General features: G+C 45.1%; 1 protein-coding gene across 1 annotated transcript in view; it reads left to right on the top strand.

The window, feature by feature from the left end:
* The window catches only part of LOC110579802 (guanylate cyclase soluble subunit beta-2-like), a 58,667-nt gene that overhangs the window by 21,596 nt on the left and 11,420 nt on the right, over positions 1-25,651 (top strand). The window contains 12 exon segments of the mRNA XM_021689457.1: positions 4,266-4,426; positions 8,605-8,704; positions 9,558-9,764; positions 10,756-10,860; positions 12,103-12,206; positions 13,732-13,948; positions 15,507-15,827; positions 18,197-18,345; positions 18,894-18,926; positions 18,929-19,042; positions 20,890-21,044; positions 23,914-24,065. Coding sequence (XP_021545132.1) covers positions 4,266-4,426; positions 8,605-8,704; positions 9,558-9,764; positions 10,756-10,860; positions 12,103-12,206; positions 13,732-13,948; positions 15,507-15,827; positions 18,197-18,345; positions 18,894-18,926; positions 18,929-19,042; positions 20,890-21,044; positions 23,914-24,065 — 1,818 coding nt within the window.

The raw sequence follows: 25,651 nt of genomic DNA, 5'->3' as shown, positions 1-25,651 counted from the left end.
TCTTTCTTTGGGTTTTATAACATTGCGATCTTTGGCAAGTTCTGGTCAGCTATTTTATAGAATGCCTCTCAACTCAGAATTATCTGATATTTCCTCTTGATTCAATTCACGTTGTGCTTTCTTGGCAGGAAGACCACAGAAGTGATGTTTTGTCCTTCCCAGTTCATCATAGCAGGGGGCATATGATGTCCATCTGTCCCATTGTCCCGTTATTGGTGTTAACTTTGATTGCTTGGTTAAGGTGGGACCTGACAGGTTTCTCTACCACATCGTTCCTGTCATTCCCTTTGTAATTAGTAGTTTGTGAGAAGATACTTTTAGACTATGCAAATATCTAGTTGCTTCTCAAACTCCTCCCTCCCCAGTTTTAGTACTCATTGGTGATTCTTGCCTGAAGCTATAATCACGGTGGTGGCCGAATGGTATATTGTTTCTTTTACATTTATTAGTTGGATTTCTACTGGGAAAGAAAGGATTTTCCCCTCCTTCCCATTTATTTATATCAATATGAACTCTTGATTATGATTTTTTAAATAGGTTGTGATCCTTTGATTTCATTATTTCTTTTGATGCTCAAATTCTCCAAGATTTAGCCAGTGGGAGCCCCTTTAAGCTGGTGCCATTGTCCTTTTGACACATCATCATTCTTTGATTATTTCTTTACTTTCTGGTGTGACTAGATGTTATAGGCTTGTCTTATCCTTTCTCTGCCCCAGCCCTGAAATCTACCATTTCTCCAAGTAGCCCTGAACACACACACATCCATCCATCCATCTAAAACCATGATGGGTCTTATTGTCTATTATGGTAGATTTGCTAATCTACCCCACAGACTTCATTCTGTTCTTTCCCTCTCCTTAACTGTAACTTCCTTCTCAGACAGTGAGGAACTTGTTCCCCATTTTTCACAATATATTTACTTAATGCTTAATCCTCAAATGTTCGGAAAGTCATTTCAGAATTGCTTACCAACACCATTGTGGGAAGGAAACCTACTAACCACAGTCAAATATTTATTTAAAGTTTGTTTGTTTGTTTTTGGATTTAGCCTGAAGACAGAGCAGTGTAAATACTATGTTCAAATGTTACTGGGTTAATTTTTTTCCCCTGGGTAATTAGATTATTCAGAACTGTTCAAATACTATTCTGTTAATCTGTTTCTGTTTGTATTCTATCTCAGGGCTTTCCCTATCCTCATTGACTGGATTTGTTTTCTTTATTTTCAGTATATGAGTCATTAACATGATTCCCCAAACCAGAACTGTCCAAAAAATTATGCTCAGAGAAATGTCAGTCCCCCACCCTCCACAATTTTTCTAACCTTTCTGCCTCATTCCCACCAATGCCCTGTAGGTAAGCAATCTCAATAGTCCCTGATTTATCCTTCCGGTGTTTCATTTTGCACAAATAAGCAGATAAATGCATATTTCCTTAAATCCTGTGATTGGTTACACAAAAGATAGAATACTAAGCCTACTACAGATTCTCCTTTGCACTATCCAAACATATGTTAAGGCACCTATGGCTCTTTTAGTTTTCACATCTTCTTGCCATTTCCTATATATCCCTGACTCCCTGTGACTTAGAGAACTCTCAGAATCCTAAATTCACTGAGCTGAAACTGTGTAACAACACAACACAGGCATTGGTCTTTAAAAGTTACCTTTGTCCTCTGCTAGACAAGCATTCTCAACCAAGAATCCGAGAAGAAGCCTCAAAGCCAGCACGGATGGAAGACGCCGCACCCAAACCCGAGATCCGTGTTCAAGCAACCATTAGTCTCTGAACCAGCCGGCCTTTCCTATTAACAGAGCTGGGTGCCCAGGAACAAAATAACCAAGGTCTGGAAAAAGCATCTTCATGGATTTTTGTAGGTTTACAGATTTAAGAGAAAAGTCAAGCAGGTAGTCTTTCTACACAAGGCTGCCACTGTCACTTTGCTATACCTTGCTTGGCTTGCAGACAGCCCCGCCCTCCTGAGCGTGGTCCCCGGGAGAAGGAGGCCTCTGGGATCTGTGCTTTCCTGGCTGGTAACAGGATGCACCTGCTCAGCACTCTAGCCCCGGGGGACGCACAGCACAGCTGTTTTTTCTCAGCTTGAATAAGCTAGATTGAGCAGGAAAGGAGGGGGCAGGGGGAAAGAGAAAAGAATGATTCCACACCTGTCCATGTACTTTTCAGGAGTTCTCCCAGGGACTCATAAGCAATGGAAAGGACTTGAGTGGAATTTATTTCAGTTCTTTGGGGCTTAGCATGTGGCTTGTGATTGCTATTATACACAAGTCTGCCTTCGTCCAGTTCGGGACAGACCCACAAGCAGAGAACGCAACAGAGGCAATTAACACAGGCCAGTCCCACCTTCCACTCTGCCGTCCCAAGCTTTGTCTAGATTCAGAAGACCTGGCTAGTGTATTTTTGGAATGTATGTATAACTCATCCCTGATAAGACCAGACCAACTCAGAACAGGAGTCTGTCCTGCTCAGATTGCAGAACAATTATCTGCCCAAGAGTCTGGGTGTGAACAATGAGTCGTAGGGAATCTGCTTCTCTGACCATCTCAGGAAGCAAGTAGAGGCTGGGAAGTGCCCAGACGTCCTCTGATCCCCTGCCCGCCCCCCCCCCCCGCCCCTTGCAGGAATTGTTCTTAGATAGCGCAAGAGACCTGGAAACGCCTTGCTGTGAATTCCAGATCCAGCCAGAGCATCACAGGGCCCTTCAAGGATCCAGCCAGGGATTGTGGTGATAGTGAATTCCGCAGGTCTCCCGTGAGCCTGGGCATTCCAGACCTTGTCCCAGCCCCCGAGACCTACCAGAGTGACCACACCACATTACATAAGAGAATGTTCTCTCACAGATGCGCCAGTTCACCAGCATCAAGGAATGCCCTGTCTCCCGTGTCAGTGATGACAACCCATAAGCAGTCTCACCCTGGAGGAGACCTCTTGTTTCTTTGCTGCTCCAGAGACTGTGGGATGTGGTATAGAAATCACTGAATTTAGGGCGCCTGGGTGGCTCAGTCGTTAAGCGTCTGCCTTCAGCTCAGTTCATGATCTCAGGGTCCTGGGATCCAGCCCTGCGTTGGGCTCCCTGCTCTGCAGGAAGCCTGCTTCTCCCTCTCCCTCTGCCTGCCGCTCGCCTTGCTTGTGCGCTCCCTCTCTCTGTCAAATAAATAAATAAAATCTTAAAAAAAAAAAAAAGAAATCACTGAATTTAGAGTTAGAGCCTCTGCCTCTGGTTTGGGTCAGTTCACAAAGATGACTCAGTTTCAAAAAGGGGACACCTCACCTGTAATAAAGGGGATGTGATAATGAGATTAGCTAGCTTACAAGGTTTTGGCAAGTGCCGAGCAAAATATTTGGTGATTTTGATTAATGAGTACTTAATGATTAATGAGTGTTTCAGGAACCATAAAATATTCTTTAACAAAGACTTCTGCCTCAATAAAGCAAACCATCACGTTCTGTCTATTGCAACAGTGCAGAGAGCGGTGGCAGCCCAAGTGAAGGACAAATCTACCCCCAGGTATTTATCAAGCACCTACGTCGTGTCTGGCACAGAAAATGTGTAGAATGAGGTCATTGCCCCTCAGAATTATCACATGGTTGGGAAGAAAATAAAATGCAACACTTAGGAAGAGTCCTCAGGGTGACGTGGGATATTCAGAGAGATCTTTATGGAGGATGTGATGTGCAAAGTGCACGCCACAGGGAAACGGGGACGGGGAAAGGATGAGCGAGAAAGGGAAAGTCATTGCAAGCATTTGGCATCATCAAGGTAAGTTTGTCAGTACTGTTTCTTAGTTGCGGTAGTAGTTCTTTCTCGGAGATTGCTTTTTATTTCACTTCAAGGCCATTGGATTAAAGATGTCTAGCGCTGGTAGAGGAGACTGCAGAGGGCCAGACACCGCCCTGCCCAGAGCGAAGCTCGTTCCGGGCGCCAGAGTCAGCCAGCATAGGGATTCGACAGCTTCCCGTCCCCTTCTGGACCGTAGAGGAATTGCCGCCGTGGGGGCCACAGAAAAGCCTGGGGTACGGTTAGGAGAAACTCGCGCTCAGTGCCAGGGTTGTACTCTTCCTCACGGTGGCACTGCGCCAGAGACGTTATGGGCATCTTACTGCCTGGGAAAGTGAAACCTTTGGGAGCCGCTCAGTAACGTCTCACACAGGCAGGATTTGAACCCTTTGGAGATGAAGGAAGACCACCGGAATGAGAAGGAACACTTTGCCGGTGCTTTTATTTTGGGCCTATGCTTTGGGTTCCACAGGTGGGTCCATGGAAGCCATTCTGAAGCTCTTTGGAGAATACTTCTTTAAATTCTGTAAGAAGTCTGGCTACGACAGGATGTTACGGACCCTGGGAGGAAACCTCACGGAGTTTATTGAAAACCTGGATGCCCTCCACAGTTACCTCGCACTATCTTATCAGGTAAGGCTCTCTGAGGCCGGTCTTGGTGGCTCTAAGGGGAAGCAAACGCCTGAGGCAGTTCTGGGTCATTGCCCCCCACCCCCACCCCAGGAGGGGTGCAGCTGCAGGGGGCAGGCAGAAGCCTTGGTGCGCGGTGTCAGGAGTTCTCTGAGGGAAGGACTGGACAACGAACACCTGTTGGCCACTTTTATAAGCTGGCCGGCAGCTGTCAAAGAAGGACAAGCTGAAGAGGGCGGCTTTGTGACAGAGGGCAGCCTATTCTGATAGTCGCTGGTGTGGCTCTGGAATGAAATCTGGAAGATTGGGGCACCTGGGTGGCTGAGTCGTTAAGCGTCTGCCTTCAGCTCAGGTCATGATCCCAGGGTCCTGGGATGGAGCCCCACATTGGGCTCCCTGCTCGGCCAGGAGCCTGCTTCTCCCTCTCCCACTCCCCCTGCTTGTGTTCCCTCTCTAGCTGTCTCTCTTCTCTGTCAAATAAATAAAATAAAATCTTTAAAAAAAAAATCTAGACGATTGATCACAGTGGGAACAAAGGCAGGGAAACAATCAGGTTTCAGTGGATTTGTAAAATCGCTCCTCAGGTTTCCTGGCCTGGATGGAGCTGATAAATAGCTTCTGCAGCCAGATTCATTTTTTTCCTGTATCAGAAGGAAGGATGGGACAGGGCCAAGAGCCGGAGTTGGAAACCATCCCGCGCTGAGTAACCCATGGGGTGACTGCCCGAGGGGTTAAGAAACTAATTTCCCTATTGGGATATATCCTCCTCAAGTTCTTTCCTTGGTTTTCTTGCTTGTAGGCATCATTGGAAATTCAAATGCCTAGACTTCCTTTTCTTTTTTAGAAAAGAAAATGCTTCATTAAAAAGGCAAAATGGCATTCACACATTTTTTGATAATAGCTTATTTTATATAAAATTGTTTATATTGATTTTTAGGACTCTTTGTAGTTTACCAAGCTCTTTCTTCCCTATTTTTATGTTGAATGTTCATAACCACCCTTGAGGGGTTGTCATGAGGATAGAATGGGAATATATAAATGCTAAAGTGCCTCCTCAACCATAATGCACCCTTATGCGTGTTCAATGGGAAAATTAGTATTTTCTCAGTTTTTCACATGAGGAATAAGAAGCTTGGAAACCTTAACTGACTTCAAGTAGGATGAGTAGGTGGGTCTATCCTGTCATTATCATGTGAACTACTCAAGGGCAGAGGGAATAGAAGGAGCTCCGGCTATGGGGTCAGATGGGCCTACCGTGCTGTCTGACCAGCTTACTAGCTGTGTGGTGCTCTCTCTGGACCTCGAGTTTTTCACTTATTCATTTAATAAATATGTATTAAGCATCTACTCGGTGCCAAGCCCTTTTTGTAGGCACTATCTTATCAGGTAAGGCTCTCTGAGGCCGGTCTTGGTGGCTCTAAGGGGAAGCAAACGCCTGAGGCAGTTCTGGGTCATTGCCCAGAGACAAAAAGGAATAAATAGGAAAAAAAAATCCTATCTCATATTATTGTGTGAATTATAAGAGATCACAGTGGAAGTCCCTAGCATCGTGATCAGTCTAGAAAAGGCATTTCATAAATAATAAAAACTTCCTTCTTTTCCCTTTTCTCTCTGTTCAATATGGCCAGTTTAAAAATGACAATAATTTATATGGCAACTTCCTTTAAAATTTCTTAGCTAAAGCACGGCAATTAGGATACAAAGAAATACAGTTGGGCCCCTTCAATAATCTCCCATAAGATTTTTTATTTTATTTTATTTTTTTAAAGTTTTTTGTATTTTCTTTTTTTTTTTTAAGATTTTATTTATTTATTTGACAGAGAGAGACACAGTGAGACAGGGAACACAAATGGGGGAGTGGGAGAAAGAGAAGCAATCTTCCCGCCGAGCAGGAGCCCGATGCGGGGCTCGATCCCAGGACCCTGGGATCATGACCTGAGCCGAAGGCAGATGCTTAACGACTGAGCCACCCAGGCGTCCCTCCCATGAGATTTTTTAATATAGCATCTTTCAGCTGAAAATTTGGCTAATACTTCAAGTCACAGTTCTGGAGGATGTTAATGTTCTCCCATTCATTCATTAAACCAAAAAAATATTATGCTCCAGATACTGTACTCACCATATTACTTCCTCTCTAATTACTGAATAAGGGTGGATAGGATTGAGGGTCTGAAGCCCCAGCCCATTGTGTGTACACCCAACTCCTACTATCTTTCCTCTGGGGGTAGTCATCTGTCATTCCTTCACGTGCCAAAACCAATGCTAAAGGATAGAACTTCTCAGGGGCACCTGGGTGGCTCAGTCGGTTAAGTGTCTGATTCTTGATTTTGGCTCAGGTCATGATCTCAGGATCGTGAGATGGAGCCCTGCGTCAGGGTCTGTGCTCAGAGGGGCGTCTGCTTGAGATTCTCTCTCTTCCTCTGCCTGTGGCCCTTCCCCACTCGTGCGCGCGCTCTCTCTCTCAAAATAAATAAATAAAATCTTAAAAAAAAAAAGAATAGAACTTCTCAGGGTGTAAGTGAGGATATTTTGCACATGATGAGGTGAATAAAATACATAAATGTTATAATATGCAAGTTGTAATAAAATACATGCAGTGATACCTGATAGCTAGCTATAGAGCTTTATACTGGGCAGAACATTATAGATTGTCTCTCTAGGCAAAAGTCAAATAAGACAATGCTGACTTTTCTTTATGTCTGCGTCCAGTGATCTGTCAGTGCCTTAAGGCATACATTTCTGATTATAGCTGTGCCGTTAATCTTGTTTTTTTTAGCTAACTTTCATTGGGTGCTAATTATGAGGGAGATGTTGGGCTGAGTAATTTATAAACATTGAATTGTCCTACTTACACCCCTAAGAGGATGTATTCTTATTCTCATGATGTAGATGAGAAAACAGGTCCAGAGAGGTCAAATAATCACCCCAAGTTGCCAGGTCGTGGTGGCCGAGCCAGGATGCAACCCCACAGAAGCCTGTCTCCCAAAGACCATGCTCTGGTCTGCTTCCCATTGTTTTCCCTTTGCCCTGATTCTCTACTTTCATAAAACCCTATTTTAATCAGGAAATAAAAGTATAATCTTACTATTCAGAGAGTTGGATAGACTGACTAGAAGAATTAAAAATACAGACTTTGAGAAGTGTCTCTGGGAAGTGGCTTAGGCTGGGGGTGAGGGGTGAGGGTGGAGGTGGTAGCAAGAGGGTGTGAATTTTGGACTTTGGACCTTCTGGACTCTGTTATTTATTTATTTTTTTTCACTATGTAGGGCTTGGGTATAATTTTTTTAAATAACTTTTTAAAATATTTTTTTCCTCTCTTATTATATGCTTTTTATATGTGCTGCCTCAAATCCTCTTAAGATTTAATCAAGATGTAAACATGCACATATACAAACATATTTTCTCTGTGTATATGCTTTTAGATTTTACATATATATATATACATATTTTTTTTAAAAGGAACTCATTTTAACTGGAAACCCTCCCACCATAGAAGAAAGTGAAGATCTTGGTAGGAACCCACCTCACTAAATCTCTTCCCTCACTCAGACCACAGGCTGTAAGCCTGGGTGCTGAGCTGCCTACTAATCAATGTGGAGGGGGGAGGTTGTTTCTCTCAGGGATTCCCCCAGGCAAAGTCTTCATCCTTATTTCTTGACATACATTTACCATGAGATGGCACATACTTGAATGTCAACATTTGTTCCCAGAGAAAGATGATCTCTTCTGATGTATCTTGATTTTCCAAATGCGCAACGTTACATTGCAGATGGCATTTTACTTCCATGATGAGAAATGAACTCTTCTCCAAATTGCTCTGAGCTCCTGATCTTTCTGAGGGTGAGGATGCCCATGGCCACTTGATCACAGGCCAAGCAGCTGGCCCCGTCTTGGAGTGTGGTTAGAAGCAGCACATATGGTAGGAAGGCTCACTGGGGTCCAAACATTGTTTTACCCTTACTTTAGCTTTGACTCCACTGAGCCTGTTTCTGCCTCTTTAAAAGGAATATATATATATTCCTTTTAAATCCACCATGGTGGATTTTATGTGATTGGAAAGGGGGTGGAGATACAGTTTTCTAGGCTGTAATGGGTAAGTTCTGTTGTTGCACAAAAGCCTCAAAGGCATAATTTAAACAACTTGTGTTCACTGGGAGAAACATGTCATGTCTTCTGATTAGGAGATGAACGCACCATCGTTCCGCATGGAGAAAGGAGCAGATGGGAAAATGCTTCTCCACTACTACTCTGATAGGAGTGGTCTGTGCCACATCGTACCAGGTATGAGAATATCTTAACTGGTACCACAGTTATGAGGTCTCTGGAGTAAGGATGGTCTCCCCACAAATTCTCCAGGATGGTTAATACCCAGCCCAGCTCTTCCATAATCTGACTCTTTGCCATCTTGATCATTACTCCCAAAGTCTTTGGGCCATTAAAATAAGTTCCCAAAGTGCCAAAAGAAGGAATAATTTCCATTTTTATTTTAACATTTTAAACTACATGAGTATTTACATAGTTATGATAATTCTGCATATATTATTTTGTATCAACCTTTCTTTGTGTATTCAGCATTATGGAGAAAGCATCCTTCCATGCTTTCACATCGTCTTTGAAACCCATTTTCAATGGCTGAGTGATACTCTGTATTGTAATTAACTAGTCCCCTATTGTTGAATTTTTAGTCGATACTACTCTTTTGCTATTCCTGTGGTGAACATCTTCATGCATGATTTTCCCATGCTTATATTATAACCCTAGGATAGATTTCCAGAGCACTTCTTTTTAAAACCTGATCCTTAATGCTTTTACAACTAAATTTTGTTTACAATATTTCTAGAGTTTGTTTAGTGAGTTAATTGCCTTCCTGAAATAAACAAACAAATGAATAGAGGCTGAACTAGAAATTAGAGTGGCATGGCTATATTTGGTATCCAGACATATATAACTTAAACCTCTACCCAGAAGTCATTTTATTTTTAATTTTATTAATCTATCATCTGCTGCCTGTCTTGATGCAGGGCCTGGGCTTAGTGAACTCTGGGATATTCATCTGAAGTCATATAACTTGATTACAAGTTTTGCTGACAAAACTGCCTCTTGCCATCCCCTACCATAAGGTGTCCTGTTGTAGGTATCATTGAGGCTGTGGCCAAAGACTTCTTTGACATTGATGTGACCATGGATATCCTCGACATGACTAAGGAAGAGGAGAGGACAGGAAAGAAGGAGGAGCATGTTGTGTTTCTGGTTGTGCAGAAGTCTCACAGACAGATGAGAAGGGCAAAACCAAACAGGTTACAAGACAATCAGGACATCCAGAGAGACCAAGAGGTACTGGGTTTGCTATGTCTCCAGAAACACAGATCCTCCTAGTGGAGGTACCAGTCTCAAAACAATCTATGCAAAGAACAGAACCAAATGGACCTTCTAATAGTGGATTTAAGGCAGAGTTTCTCAGTCTCAACACTATTGACATTTTGGGCCAGATAATTCCTTGTTATGATGGGCTATGTTGTGCATGTTTAGCAGCATTCCTAGTTTACCCACTAGATGCAGGTAGCACCCTGCTCCCCGACTCCTTAGTTGTGGGAATTAAAAATGTCTCCAGGGATCATCAAGGGTCTCCAGGGTAGGGACAAAATCATTCCTGGTTGAGAACCGCTGGGTTAAGAAAACTTGGATAAACATTGGGAATTTTTCAGGGATGAACTTTAGCCTGGAACATTTTCACCTCTGAAAACCGATATGAAGCCCAGACATTTGGATTTGGTGGCTTATTTTGCAATCCTTCTAAAATAAATTGACCTTTCATGTCCTTAGCGCCCACTTCTATAGCTGGGGCCAGTTATGAGTCTGGAGTCAATTCCTGATCCTGTGATTGGCTGCCTCAATTGCAACTTGTGCAGTGAACATTATCTTCTTAGGTTCTACATATATTAGGTACACAGCTCTGTGTGTCCACACAGCTTATATAAATATCCAGATAATTCTGTGATTCCTGGAACACACAGTGTTTATATCTTAGAGCATTCAAAGCCCCCCTCAGAGTCCGTTCACTACGGAATCTTCAACCACAAGAAGAGATGTTCAAGTGTAAATTTTCTGCCAGTCCTATCTTGAGATTTGTAAAAAGTCCTTGTGGCCTTTGGCAGAGAAACGACATGAGGATTAACTAGATAAAAATCTCGGGGAATAACGAAGTCTTGCTAAAATTGACCTTGCAAGGCCTTGCTATTCCTCTGGTCCCAATTACAGCAAATGGGGCTTGTGCCTCTCCGGTCACATGACCAGACACACGTGCTTCTCTCCCTGCCATCTGCAGGCCCCAGAGGCGGCTTTCCTTAGGATGAAAGAGAAATATTTGAGTGTCTCTGTTTGTCCTGTGAAGAAATCACACTGGGAAATTGTGAGAAATATAGTCATGTTTGGAAAAGGTGAGTGGGCTGTTCTCCCGACCTTGGCTCTCAGAGCAGAATAGTTGCTTGGTGCACACAAATGGGGGCAAAGTCTTCTATGATTATGATGTCACTGATCTCTGCAGAGCTTGGCTTTGGCAGGCATGATTTTTAACTTTAAAACATCAGACTCTAACTTGCCTTCCTTCACCCCTTTTATTTGTGTGGGTGACACAGAGACACAGAGACACAGTGTCCCCAGTAATCGGGGAAAGCCACTGGAGAGAGGATGGGCCTCAGTTCCAGTTGGTGACTGTGTTGAAAGGAAGGAGGATGAGCACCGACATATTCTCAAGAACAATGAATTTTCTATAGCTTCTCGGGCCTTCTGGATTGGGATGCATTTCTGGCCTAGAAGTCTGCAGTTAATAACCATGGTGTCCAGTAGTGCAAAGGACACTGGATCAGGAGCCAAGAAAGCGGATTTCTGGCTCTGTCCCTGAGGAGCTGTATGGCCCTGAACAAGGTCCTCCATCTTCTGCGTGAAAAATGAAGGCATCAGGCTCTCAAGGTGCCCTTGTTGACACCGAGCCTGTCTCATGATCAGCACTAATGACTGAGCCAGAAGGAGAGCCCCGCCCCACTGGGAGCCCGGAGCTAGAGCCCTCCCCATCATGCCCCATGGGTCATGGTGACATGCATCTGGGAGGAGGTCTGCAGGGCTCAAAAGGCTGCATTTTGAGTCCCTCAAGCCATGGCAAGCGAGTCAAACACACAATTGACATCCTTTGTCTGGTAGATTTTCATATCAAAAAGGCTCCATTTCGAATCTCTACCCCCTGCCAAATAGGGCTGTTGGTTAAATTTTCATGTGCCACCCAAAACTGTCAGTCTAAAAAGCTCCATGGCAAATGTCCCTGACGCTGGGCCGGGCACACACGCTCTGCTTTGCTAGCTCATTGTCTGGCTGTCACCGTTTCAACGCCGGCTCTGTTTTCATGGCGAGACATACTCAATTGGCCCAGAAACTCTTCAGCAGCGGGCAGAAACTTGGCAGGGGGTGTGTGTTGGGGGGTGCTTCTCAACCCAGGAGCAAGTTTTCTGTTTGTTTTAATTTGGAAGAATTGCTGTGGCCATCTGGAGACGCTGAGGGACCCTGTGATGGAGAGTGGGGACTGCTCTTTGCCCATGAGACATTTAAGACACTATCCTGAGCTCTGTTCTGTGCCAGGTTGGTGGTGTGAGCTGCTTGTGAACAGGACTCTCTTTTCCTACAAGCAGGGCATCTTGTGAACACCTTTGTGTCAGTTTATCCCGAGTGGCTCTCGATTGAACAGAAGACGTTCTACAATGCTTTTCCTTTCCACATTGTGTTTGATGAATCAGTAAGAGGCCCTTTCCCTCTGTAGCTTGGATTAGGGTTAAGCTGGGAAGGGAATATGTCATACAGTCTTTCATGGCTGGTGGGGACTTTCAAGTCCCTGAGAAGTCCCTAGGGTTTGGGAGACTAGATTTAGCCTGGCATCACCATTGACTTTTCATTTTGGCATCCTCCAGAAACCAGAATGCAGGCTCTTCTCCATACGTAGGGGTCAGGAGCAGCACCAAGGGGTCTAGACTAGTGAGTGCACGGGGAAGGTTTGTCATTAGAGAAAAAGGAAGTGACACCAAAGTTCATGCCACCAAAAGACGAAAGAACACAGTCAACAATGACAGGGTGAAATTTTAGATGTGACTCCTTGCCATCCTTGTGGCCACTGTGGACGTCTCAATCCCACCAAGCTTCTCTTTCTGCATCTTTAAAGCAGGGGAGAGGTCTGTGCCAACTCATGCCACTGTTTTGTGGGAGTTGTGAGGATGACCATTAATGGAAAACATTTGGTTGTTATCAATTTCCTTGGATAAAATTATGTCAATTGAATTGATTATGAGCTCACTTAAAGGGCAATTAGGCAAAATATCAGTTAAAATGGCTTCAGGTAATTGCGATTTTCTCTGATATTTATTTGAATGCAGAGACATGTTTGAATCATCACCTGCCAGTTGACTGCTGGATAAGGGTTCTATGATATTTACTCATTTGAGGGTCAGCTCTGCTTGCAAAGAATTGATCTAACTGAGGAAATCAAACACTCCTATAAGAAACAACTAGGGAATTATAAAGCAGTGTGCTCTGGTGTTTCCCTAGTGTCATGAGGATATTATTATCGCTACCATTAATGTTTTAAATTCTGATGTATTTTAAAACTCCTTTTTCTTTTTAAGCTTTGGGTGTAGAATAACAGAACAGAAATTTAATGGTAGTTATTCTATAATGTTAAGTTGATTTCTGTAACCTAACAGACAGCCCATGGTTAGTGACGTTGTTTTCTGGGGCAGCTTGTGTAGACACTGGACATTTTATGTACAGGATACTCATTTTGCTTCTTCCTTCCGAGTGTTCCCTGGAGATAGCAGGGAAAGATGTCTCCTCATGTCTGTGATGGACTCCTTCACCCAGGCCTGGGTGTCAGATCTAAGCTACAGAATTTGCTAGTTTCTTTATTAATGAATTCTAAAGGGAGGGAAGTGGCAGAGAGTCAAAGAGAGAGAGAGACAGAAAGAGACAGAGACAGAGAAATCCCACAGAGTTAGGGAAGAACCGTTAGCCCAATTGAGACTTTTAAACTCTGTTTCTTGTTAGTCAGAGATATGCTTTTGAGCACCCCATGCTATCCTTTTCTCTTTCAGAGATTAGCTGCCGATTTGATGTTTAAAATAATATTTATTATTTCTATGGTGTCTTTTCCATCACCGATCCTTTCTCCCCCTTAGTGAGTCACAGAGCATGCAGAATGGTATTTCCAAGGGAAAGGGTATGGTGCAGGTTGCTCTCTGTTTCCCTGTCTTACATCTGTCCTCTGTGGATAGCTGAGGGTCAAGCAAGCTGGAGTGAATATTCAGAAGTATGTCCTGGGACTCCAAACCCAGAAGATTCAATTAGATGAGTATTTCTCCATCATTCATCCCCAAGTTACCTTCAACATTTTCAGCATCTGCAAGTTTATCAACAGCCAATTTGTCCTGAAGGCATGAAGAGAAAGGATGCCCGAGGCATGGAAAAGTCAGCCTGCACTCAAACTCCGAGGTAAGGAGCTCAGCCCTTCCCCATCGCTCTCTGCCATTTGGGCCATTGCTCAGAAAGGGACCAGGCAGAGTTTTCCAGTTTTCTCAAAAAAACTGGATAGAAAGCGGGAGGCTGCCACTGGAGAGTTGGTGAAAAGCTTTAAAGCCCCGAGTGCACCCAAGTGGTGGTGCTGGGTGGTCACTGAGGAACAGATTCAGGAGAGAATTAAGGCAGAAGTTGGCGACTGAATGGATTGAATGTCGGGGTTGCAAAAGAGAAAGAATACTGAGGCTAATGATTAGGTTTCTTGCTTGGGTAACTGGGTGATAAGGGTGTAATTAGCTGAGAAAAATACAAGCTGTGAACTCCTTGCGGGCAGGGACTTGACCGGTTTGAGTTACTGCTGTCTCCTCAGTGCCTAGAAGAGTGTACCCCGCTCAAAACCTGGGCTAGGTACACGTGCGAGGAAATAAACAGATCAGCAGAGGGGACTGAAGGTGAGATTAGTTGCAGACAACTATGTGTAAATATCGATGAGTAATTAAAACATCACTGTTGATGGGAGTATAAATTGCTGCAATCATTTTAGAGGGCATTTTAGCAATATGCATCCAAAATGTTAAAAATGAGCACATTCTTTGTCTCAGTAATTCCCTAAGATTATATCCTTAACAAAATAGCCATGATCATACACAGTGACTTACCTTAAACTTGGCCATTGCCATGTTGTTTATAGACTGATCAAAGGGACATAATATAAGCAATGCTAGCTAGTTGCTTAAATAAAATAGGGTATAATCAATGTAGGCAGCAAAAAGGTATGATCATATCCATATTTATGCTATTTAAATGGAAAATTTTAAATGAAAAATTCAGATTACAAAAAGAAGATGGCAGATAACCCCAGTTTTTAGTAATCACCTGAGTGGTGTGATTATGGGTGACTTTTATTATTTTCTTCAACTTTTTTTGTTCTCTTCCATGCATGCGTACTGCTTTTGTAATAAAATAATAAACATATCTATTTTTAAGGAACTATGCACCTTGAGTCCAGGAAGCAGGGTTTCTCTGGAAATTCAGATTCATTGTCAGCATGATGTAGGCTGCTGCTGTGGGATACTAAGAGAGAACACCTAGACAGAACCCTGGGGAACACCAGCACTGAAAGAATGAGCAAAAAAAAACCCTAAAGGAAAAATGGAAAGAAGTCGAGGGAATCTCAGAGAGAAAGCAGAGTCAGGGAAGTCTCTGGAAGCGCGGTTTCAGGGAGGTGGTTTCTGCATTACACCACCCAACAGCAGGAGGGCTCAGGAAGGGGGAGAGACAGACTCGTGTTGGAGTAGGTGTCTTGGAAGTAGGGACGGGGCCACCTCCAAGTAAAAAAAAGGCACTGTGAGACAGGGAAGATGAGTAAATGGAGACAGGAAGTCTAGATTGAGCTCTCAAGAAATGTGGCTGAAAGGGAAGGAGTGAGACTGTGCAGGGGATTCAAGGGCATATGGTGTGGGGGACGATCTGGTGACGTCACTCACCTGTTGGTGACGTGCTATGTTGTCGCATTTCTCTCTGTGATGGGAAGGCCAGATGATCTGGATGGAGTCTGTGCGCTGCCTGATGTACCTGTGCTTCCTGAAGCCCTGCAGTGTGCAGGAGCTGGAGGAGCGCAAAATGCACCTCCCTGACGTCGCCGCCCATGACACCACCAGGGAACTCATCCTCCTGAACCAGCAGCGACTGGCTGAGATTGAGCTGTCCAACCAGCTGGAGAGGAAGAAGGAGGAGCTGCAGGTCCTCTCCAAGCACTTGGCCATAGAAAAGAAGAACACAGAGACCCTGCTTTATGCCATGCTGCCCCAACATGTGGCCAACGAGCTGAAGGGGGGCAAAAAGGTTGCCCCAGGTAGAGCATTCCCTTCTCTTCGTGGGGACCTCTGAGCAAGAAGAGGCAGTGCTCCTCAGCGGTTAGGGCACAGGCTCTGAAACAGGACAGATCTAGCTTTGAATTCTGGCTCCGTCACTTGTCAGCGACATGACCTTGGGCTGGTTACGTAAGCTGCGTGTCCTCAGTTTTCTTCTCCCAATATTAATAAAAATAGAAAGAATACAATTGCGAAATATGGATTAAATAAAAACGCCTGTCAGCTACACCCACCTATGTCACGTTCTCTAAGACCTGGAAGAGTGGCCTGAGACTGGCCTCTGTCGGGGACCACAAATAGAGTTCTTTCCTCGAACCGGAAATAACATGCCCGCACTTGACCTAAATCATGGGGTGCCTCTAAGGACCATTCTGGGAGGAAGGATGCTGTGTTTACTCTGAACTCACTTTCCATTTGTCACGGGTGTGTGTTCACCCCCAGACACACGTGGCAAAGCCAGTCAATGCCAGGGTGCTGTCAGGTCTTGAGGACCCAAAGGAGTTCATAGTCTTGTGGGTTTGACAGATATATACAGGATATATTCATGGGGGACGGGGTAGCCAAAGGAAGGGAAACTCGTGTGCATTAAGGAGCCATGATTGTGCCAGGATCTGGATTAGACATTTTCATATAGGCCATTTCATTTAATTTTCTGAACATTTCTATGAGGGAGGTGTTAGTATCCCAAACAGCTGAGTGAATTTACATTCACCCCAGTTTATGAGTAAACGAATTGAAAATCAATCAGAAGTCCCTCTAACTCCAGAATTCATACTTTGTCCGTAACAAAGGTGTGGAAACACAGATGCTAGGGAAGTTAATAAGTAGAAGTCAGAGAGAAAGATACAGGGTCAGGGGCTATGAGGCTTTACATAAAGTGTATGGCACTTGAGTTAAACCTTGAGACTGTATTTCAGCAAAAAAACAAACAAACAAAAAAAACAAGAAGAAGGGAGAGGCATTGCAGGAGAATGGTATGATAGGAGCGAAGGTGAGGCAGAATAAGAAGGTGGTTAATCACAGATGGTATGAATTATAATTAAGGTCATCTGGGGGCATGAGGTAAAGAAGGGAAGAAGGGTTAGATATTGAAGCTTAGGGAACACCTATTATTTAAGAAGGAAGAAAAGCCGGTGGAATATATAAAACAAGATCAGAAAGGTAGGGAGAATATGAAGAGAGAACGGTAGGCCAGAAGCCAAAGGGAAGAGAAAGTTACATGAACGGGAGATTATTACCAGAGGTGTAAATAACACAGAAAGTACCCAGCTCTGTTCAAGGAGTCATACATTCAGTCATCCACAAATATTTACTGAGCATCTACTATGTGCCAGGCCGTGCTCTAGGCGCTGGGGATATAGCAGAGACCAAAAAAGTCTCTCATCTCATGGAGCTTATAGTCCAGTGGGGAAGACAGGCAATAAGCAAATAAACAATCCCATATAAAATAGTCCATGTAAGGCATATGGGCTTGGGGACAGCAATGAGGCTAAAAGGATAGAGTCGAGGGACTGTTATTTTAGATAGAGTGGTAAAGGAAGTCCTCACTGAGGTGGTTACATGTGAGATGTGAGACAGAGCTCCTTGGATATTTGAGAAATGAGGGGTCAGGCAGAGGAAGCAGCAGGTGCAAAGGTCCTACGCAGGAGGCACTTGAGAAACCCAAGGAGGTCAGTGTGGCTGGAGTGGAGTAAGTCAGAGAGAGCGTGGAGATGTGAGGTCAGAGAGGTGGCGGCGACAGAGGGGGCCCCTTATTGGCCACAGTAAGCGTTTTCTGTTTTAGTCTCAGTGTGATGGAAGTCGATGGATGTGAGGCAGAGGAGTTGGGGGTCTGACTTAAACAGATCATCTAGCTGCTATATGGAAATTCTCAGGACCAGAAGCAGCCTGATGCATTAGGAGGATGTGCTGAGGATATGGTGGCTTTCTCACCATACTCGGATAGCGGAACTCACTACGTCACGGTGACCAGTCTCTATCAGCCCTGCCCCTGGGTCTCTGCCTCAGCCTACCTGCCAGTGGCTTCTCTGTCAGCCAGTGCCCACCCAGCCCGTTTCTGTCTGCCATGCCTCTCATCACACCTTACCGGGTGTTCAATTATGCTTACGTCTCCTCCACTGGACTGGGAGCTCAAGGGCTGAGGTCCTGTCCGCTTCATGTTAGGTGATTCTCCCCGCATGATGACTGGCTCATAGCAGGCCCTCAGGGAAGGTCTGCTGGCTGAATGGCATCCGGCTCCTTCACCCCAAGGCATAGTCAGATTTGGTTCCCAAGGGGCACCTGAATCTAGAATTCATAGGATTATTATTCCATATCCTTGGCTATCACTGACACCTGGTTTATGTTGCAGGAGAATTTAAAACCTACACGATTCTTTGCAGTGATGTGGTGACATTTACTAACATCTGTGCTGCCTGCCAACTTATCCAAATAGTGAAGATGCTGAATTCAACGTGCTCCAAGTTTGACAGATTAACCAGCGTCCACGAGGTCTACAAAGTAAGTGTTTGCGAACAGTGGGATGTGTGCCACGGTGCGCTCAGGCAAGAGCTCCGTGCTCAGCCTTCCTGATCTTCGTTGGTCTGCGGTTTGGTGTGGATGGGAGTGGGGTGAGCGGGGAGAGCTAAAAGGGAATTGGAGCTATTTTAGGAATTTTAGTTTTTTTAGAAATCCTTTTATAATACTCAGTGCTAAAATGCCTTTGAAGGGCACCCTGTTTTCCCGGGGAATAATTCTACCCCTTGAATTCAGCAAGAAGTCTAATCTAAATAATGTATGTCTAATACATAGCATCATACACTAACCCAGGGGCTTTGTCTTCTCTGGAACTTGTTTCTGCCAGAAGCAGAAAGGCCTTTGCGCTCTCTCATGGTTGTTTGTGGAATCATTTTTCTTCTTCCCCCTTCCCTCATGCTCCTCATCCTCCTGGCAAATAACCACCAGCTTTAATATGGTCCTTCTGTCAATACACAGAAAATGACAAAAGTATTTAGTCATATGTTTAATGCATTCAGGAGACCCTCTGAATGTCCCTTTCCCCCTTACAGGTGGAAACAATAGGAGATGCTTACATGGTGATGGGGGGGGCCTCCCGGTGCCTATTGGAAGCCATGCTCAAAGAGTGGCTAACTTTGCCTTGGGGATGAGAATTTCTGCAAAAGAAGTCATGAATCCTATTACTGGAGAACCCATCCAGGTAGAGAGAAACTGAGTACTTTGCTGAATACCAACCATCTCACGCACGCAAAAGTAGAATTCTGCTTATTAGTCTGTTCAGATGGTTACTGGGTATGTTACAGTGATTAAAATGGGTGGTTTCTCCCAACTCTTGTCTTCTCTTGCACATGTTCTAAGTAATCAAGATAACAGTAAGGATATCATCATCCCAACTTTTCTTAAATTTCAGAGGAGGCTTTGGAGCTTGGGATTTTCATGGGATTCACTGCAAGCCTCTTTGCCCATAGTGCTGAGCACGTCTCTCCATTTACTCTGCAGGGCTCAACCCATTTTGATAGCTGGCCTTTTTTATAATTCCGGCTTTTTAATTTGAGCTTTCAATCCAACAAGTGGTTCAGGTTTACTGATAGCCAACCCCTTCCCACCCCAAGGGAAACTGTGTATTCGACATGCCTTCTCAAAGGTTCAGGAGTCAGGCTTAGGGGGGAAACTGCCCTCAGCAGTAGGTTAGACACCAGGGTGCTATGAGATACTTAGAAGAGCTTTCCTCCCACCACGTGGCCCTGAGTGAGACATCTGCTCACCTCTCTCACAGGAACCTACTCTTCCAAGCATGGAAGTTCGTTCACACTACAAAAGATGGATAATTTTGGAGATGAAAAGTAGGTGTCCTCTTCTGTCTGCTCAGCAGATCCTAGCTGCCCTGAGATGTCTTAGAGCAGTGTTTCTGTGGCTTAAAATGTAATCCCTTCTCTGTTTCTGGCAGGCAGCTCTTCAAGATAAACTACCCAGCCAATTCAAAATAAATAAAGACAACTTTAAGATGGAATACGAGTTTTCTAAACTACAACCCCTACATAGGAGATTCTGAAGATGCAGTCCACTCCCCCTCATGATGAGTCTGACACTGAGAAATGCTGCAGGTTCTGCTTATCGTGCCCACGGTGGCCTTCTGAGCAAAAGCTGCTTTTAGGCAGTTCCAGGAAGAACACATCCACAATACTCAGCCCATCAAAAACACACAGATACAACTGTTGACAAAAAGCCCCAGTGAAAAATCAAGATGGGAGAGAAGGAGGGAATGAGAGAAGGTCAGATAAGAGATATGTGTTTCGGTTAAAGGGCTGTAATATAAGCCACTGAGAAAAAAATAATTGAAAATATACTGTTGTGTAAGTAGAGTGTGTGTATAGGGGTGTGTGTGTGTGTGTAAGAGGCGTGGCTGCAGAGATGACGGTAATGCTACACCAATAAGAACGAAATTAAACAATGAATTCCGGGACATTCTCAGGGTGGATTTACCAAGAAGAAAACAGGAAAAGATGTTATCAAGTTTAAGATATGAATAGGGACATGGTTAGGAGCATCATTAACTATCCACCAGAAACAACATACCCTGTGGGTTTATTTAAGGAAGTAGGGAAAAGGACCTGAAACATTTCTCTCTCAAGGGAATTGAGATAAGATAGTACTCTTGGAGATCTTCTATTATTTCATTCACATAGCCTTCAGTCTACAGGTACTGAGGTCCTACTATGCACGAGGCAGTGTTACTCGGTATTTGACAGGCTCCTTTTCCTATAGGAACAGGCACATTCATCTTCGGTAAAAGAAAGAAGAAAGTGGTTACCCCTGCAGAGAGGGATGGAACTTCACTGGACAGGGGCACAAGATAATTCTGCGAGGTCATGAAAGTAGGCTGTGTTTTGTTTTGGATGGCAGCTACAGGGCTATATGCTCTTGTCAAAACTCATGGAGCTAACCACTTAAGATCTGTCTTCTTATTTTATGTAAATGATACCTCGATTTAAAAAGAAAAGCAAGAGTATTCGATGGTCCCATTTCGGTGAGGTTCTCTCTGTGCAGATCAGAGTCGGCATCCATACGGGACCAGTCCTAGCAGGTGTGGTGGGAGCCAAGATGCCCTGGTACTGCTTGTTTGGTGACACTGTGAACACAGCTTCTAGGATGGAAAGTCACGGGCTTCCCGACAAAGTGCATCTCAGTCCCACGGCCTACAGGTAGCCAACCATGTATTCATGCCTTCCTTTGACTTCCCCTACTTCCAGAATGCACAGAGTGCCTAGCCGCCATGGGATGGGGGTTGTGAAGGAGACCTATGGTTCTTCTTCCATGCCACCCAGGCTTACAGAAGACCTTGTGTCGGACAGTAAATACTATTGAACCTCTACTATAAGACAGCTTTGCTCCCAAGGAGCTTATGGTCTAAAGCAGGGACTGGCAAAGTACAGTCATAGGCCAAATCCAGCCTGCTGCTTGTTTTGTAAATAAAGTTTTATTGGAACACAGCCATGCTTTTTAATTTCCTCATTATCTATGGCTGCTTTCATGTGACAACCCCAGAGTTGAGTAGCTGTGGTGGAGGCTGTCTGGCCTGCAAAGCTGAAATTATTTACTATCTGGTCTTTTACAAAAAAAAAAAGTGTGCTGACCCTTGGTCCAGTAGAAAAAGAAAGAAATATTTGACAAAGAATTATTTTGAAAGCATGATAAGTACAATGATAAAGATAAGCATAAAATAAGTATTATTTTAGAACTTACCGGAGGCCAGCCGAATTCGAAGTTCTTTTACGTATGTAAGTTCATTTACTCTTGCAACAGCTCTATGAAAATGTACTATTATTATTCTTATGTACAGATGAGAAAAAAAGTCAGGCACAAAAGGTTAATAACGTGTCCCAGGTCCCAAGTCCCAAGTAGGCTAGGAAGGAAAAGTGTCTTGGGAGCCTAGGCGAGGGTGACCAAACCCAGTAAAGAAATCCTTTGTGGGGGAGGAGATTCCTGAGCTGAATCTTCAACAAGGAGTTCAGAGTAGGATTTAGCCAAAGCTGAGGTTTGGGGAGTGAAAAACCAGCAGTACAAGCACAGACAGAGAGTAGGAACAGAGAACTACAAACAATTTAGCTTGCTGGAGTGGAAGACATGAAGCAGAAAGTAGTGGGAGCCGGGTGTTCCCCGTCGAAGAGCAAGGGTGCTCGCTGTAGGTGAAGAAGAGCCCCTGGGGAATGTGAGACTGGAGACAATGGTGGGATCAGGGTCCTATTTGACGCTGACTCTCAAGACCATGCAAGGGCAGATTCAAGCATCAGGAAACGGGGAAGAGAAGGCCCGTGAGGCGTTGGGTTTGAACCAGAGCACTGGTGGTGGGAGTTCAGGAGAAAGTAAAATCAGCTGAGCTTGGTAATTGCTAGAAATGGAGAATGAGAAAGAGGGAAGAGCCTTGAATGTCTCCCAGACCTCCATGCTGGGTGACAGGGACCTGAATCTCACCACCGGAGATAGGACAGGTAAGAGGGCTTCTAGTTCACAGAGGCAGATGATGAATTCAGGCTTGAAGTGCTGAACTCAAAGGAACTGTGGAGCATCTGAGGTAGAGGTGCCATTACATGGCTGGGTGAAATTTGGAGTCGAGGTGTTGGCTGGGAATCCCGACTTGGAGAAGGCAACATATAGGTGGCAATTCAGCCATGAGACTGAGGACATCACCTGGGGAAGGATGCAGTGGGAGAAGAACAGTGCAAAGAGCAAACATTTAAGTGGTAGGTGCATGAAGACAAGCCCATGTTAAGAGGCAGAAGAAAAAAGAAGGAACAGGCAGAGTTCAAGCACCCTTTTGGGTATTTTTAGGGAGGAGGAATTGAACAAAAACGTCAAAATAGTAACAAGGACAGAAACATATGCACCAGAAGTTTTAGGGACACTGTCAGACGTGGTTGCGGTGGAATGGTGGGGATAGGCAATGGGCTATGAGTTGAAGGATTAAAGGGAGAGAATGTATGGGATTAAAGCAGGAGATAAGAAAGTGGGAAGGTTTTGCTTCTGTTCAGGATGGAAGAGACCTTAGCAGGCTAGTGGGTTGAGGCGAGGACGCAAATGGTGGGAACTGAAGAGAAGCGGAGAGGTGGCTGATGGGGCCAGCCCTTGAGGAGGTAGGAAGGGAGCATAGACCAGGTGCCCTCGCACAAGACACCTCATCCTCGGGAGACTGGGGAAAAAGGGAAGTGTGGTCACGGGGGTGAGAAGCTGTGGGGTCTTGCCTAAAAATGATTACAGTTTTATAGAAGAATCACAAAGGTCACAAAGTAGGAGGCACAGCCAGCAGCTTGAGAGTGAGGAGAGCAGGTGCCAGGTGGGGGAACTAGAGGAGCCCAGTGAAGGTCTGAAATCTCCACGGAACCGGCCAAGGACCAGGGAAGGTCGCTGAATGCCGAGAACTGGCTGAGGCACCTGACCATGAACTGGAAACATGGCTGGTCTGCACTGTTCTGTGGTTTCTCTCCAACACCTGGCAGCCGCCAGTGAAGAAATGAACAAGCGAACATTTCACAGTTATCCCATAGCTCTGTCTTTTTTCATGGTCCCCTCCCTATACTCTTCTCTTTGGTTCCTTGGCAGCCGGGGGCCATGGGGAAAGCTTGCGGAGTGAGAGTGAGCATGACCACATGGGGTAATGGGGTGCTTGGGAAGATGGAAAGGAGTGCTGATTTCCAAGGAGCCTCCTGTTTCAGAACCACGTGGGGCTGGTGCACACACAGGCAGAGAGGACATGGTTGCTGCAGCGTGCGGGCTGTGGGTATGAGCAGTGTGTTGGACGGAGGAAAGGAGGGCTAGGGTCACAGGATTTTGATGGGTCCCCTGTGCTCTCACTCTGCCTCTGGCACCCTGTTCAGCATGTCTGAGCTTCATACTCCCTCCTTGCCCCACTTAGCAGGACTGGCTAATGTCCTGGGGTCACCCTCCCCCCAACAATCCGTTGTGTGCCCTGGGACCCAGACTCCTCCTGAATCACCTTCTCCATCGTAGCCAACTCTCAAGTTGCAGACCTGTGATCTTTGATATCTGGTGCATTTTTTTCCACCCTCTGTGCAGCGCTCTGGAAAATCGAGGCTTTGAAATAATTGAGAGGGGTGAAATCGAAGTGAAAGGGAAAGGGAAAATGACCACGTACTTTCTGATCCGGAACCTGAATGCCTCAGAGGACGAGATCATGGGCAGACCTCAAAGCCTGCTTGATCGCAAGGGTGAGCATGAAGGAAAAGCCACATCTCAGTGCTGGGATATTTTTTCCACTAACAACCTTGGATGTGTTTCGTGTGGCCCTTAGTTATGCAGGGTCAGCAAGGGTATCATCCGGTCGCACCCCCTTCCATTTGGTCGAAGCTCCCGAGAATCAGAGCAACCGGGATGAACACTTGCATCCTGGATAGTCTGATGTTCCTTGAGCTGGGCTGGTGGGCCCAGCCTAAAGAGGCCCTCACGCGTTCATTTTCAAGGTTCTTTCCTGCCCCAGAAAAGGCTTTTTTCCCATCAGTCTCTCCTGTAGCTGGGGGACGATTTTAGAATCTCTCCCTGCTCCTCAGCCTCAGAACGGGCTTTCCTTGCAACCTTCCTCATTTTCTTCTGGCTTCGGAAACTGGGAAGAAGGACAAGATCTGTGACTCACCCAGCTCCAGGAATGACAGGAGAGTGGGTTTCGGTTAAAACAACCCAGCGCTAAGCCAGCCCAGGGATCACCATTTGGCTCATGTGCTCACACACAGCAGCAGCTGGAATCCAACGAGGAGGTCTCCATCAGCCGCCCTCCGCCCCCCGCGGCCAGGACCCTTAACATCTGCCTTGGTTAACTCGGGGCGCTGCTGACCCAGAGGGGAGACCCAGCAGCAGGAGGCAAACCTTCCTGAACCTCCAAAGCAAATTGGAGGAGGACATGGATTCATTTTGACAGGAGCTAATCTTTAGCTGCTCCGGACGCCTGCAAAGGAATATCTCGAAATCCAGAGATTTCTCATTGCTAATATGTGCAGGATGTCTCTCTGGGACACATGAATTACGGTTAGTTTTAAAAAGTGAGGCTATACCAGTAAAGAGATAGGTATTGGAAGAACTTTTAGAATTGTTTTCGTAGTGTTTTCGGCACATGTTAGTATCCCTGTGAGCTGTGATGGGTTTGGGCCACATTTTAGTGCGAAAGATACTGAGATAGAAAGATATAAATTAAAAATTAGAAATAACTTTGGCTAATAAACACCAGAAGCCACCCTTAACAGAGTTTTTGGCCTCTGAATTTCTAGGCTCAGGGTGCCTTGCCCACGGCATCACCTCCCTCCCCACAGGGAGAATTGCTAGAAAGGGATAAGCAATTTCTTTGTTGTCAGAACTAGACAAAGTAAACCGGGAGAGGTGTTTTGCAACCTGATTGTGGGAGAGCGGAGACAGCCGGAGGCTTTAACACCAGGACAGGGCAGAATCCTGCTCAGAAGGTGCACCTAGCTCAAACCGGATTTCACTTTCTCCCGTTCCCCCTGCAGGGGTTCTCAAATGGGAAAGTCTGACAAACAGGTTTCTAGAACGTGGTGTGGGTCAGTAGACTCTAACCCACTTTTCTGAGCTGGAAAAACAAAACAAAACAAAAATAACTGAGAGTGGAGTATGAGTAAGCTTGTCTCAGTTAAAGATCTCAATATGGACCCTGAGAAAGAGGAGAAAGGGTATGAAAGAGGGGGAGGGGTAGCCCTTTCTGGACCCTAACCAGCTTTTCTGTGCAAGCTGGGAAAAGGCCTACTTTCCCCAGCCCTCCAAGTATGGCTTGTGGTGAAGGAAAGTCACC

This window comes from Neomonachus schauinslandi, chromosome 3 (assembly GCF_002201575.2).
Source record: "Neomonachus schauinslandi chromosome 3, ASM220157v2, whole genome shotgun sequence".
NCBI classification, from domain to species: domain Eukaryota; kingdom Metazoa; phylum Chordata; class Mammalia; order Carnivora; family Phocidae; genus Neomonachus; species Neomonachus schauinslandi.
The sequence above is the reverse complement of the archived record's forward strand: the minus strand, read 5'-3'. Positions and strand labels throughout refer to the sequence as shown.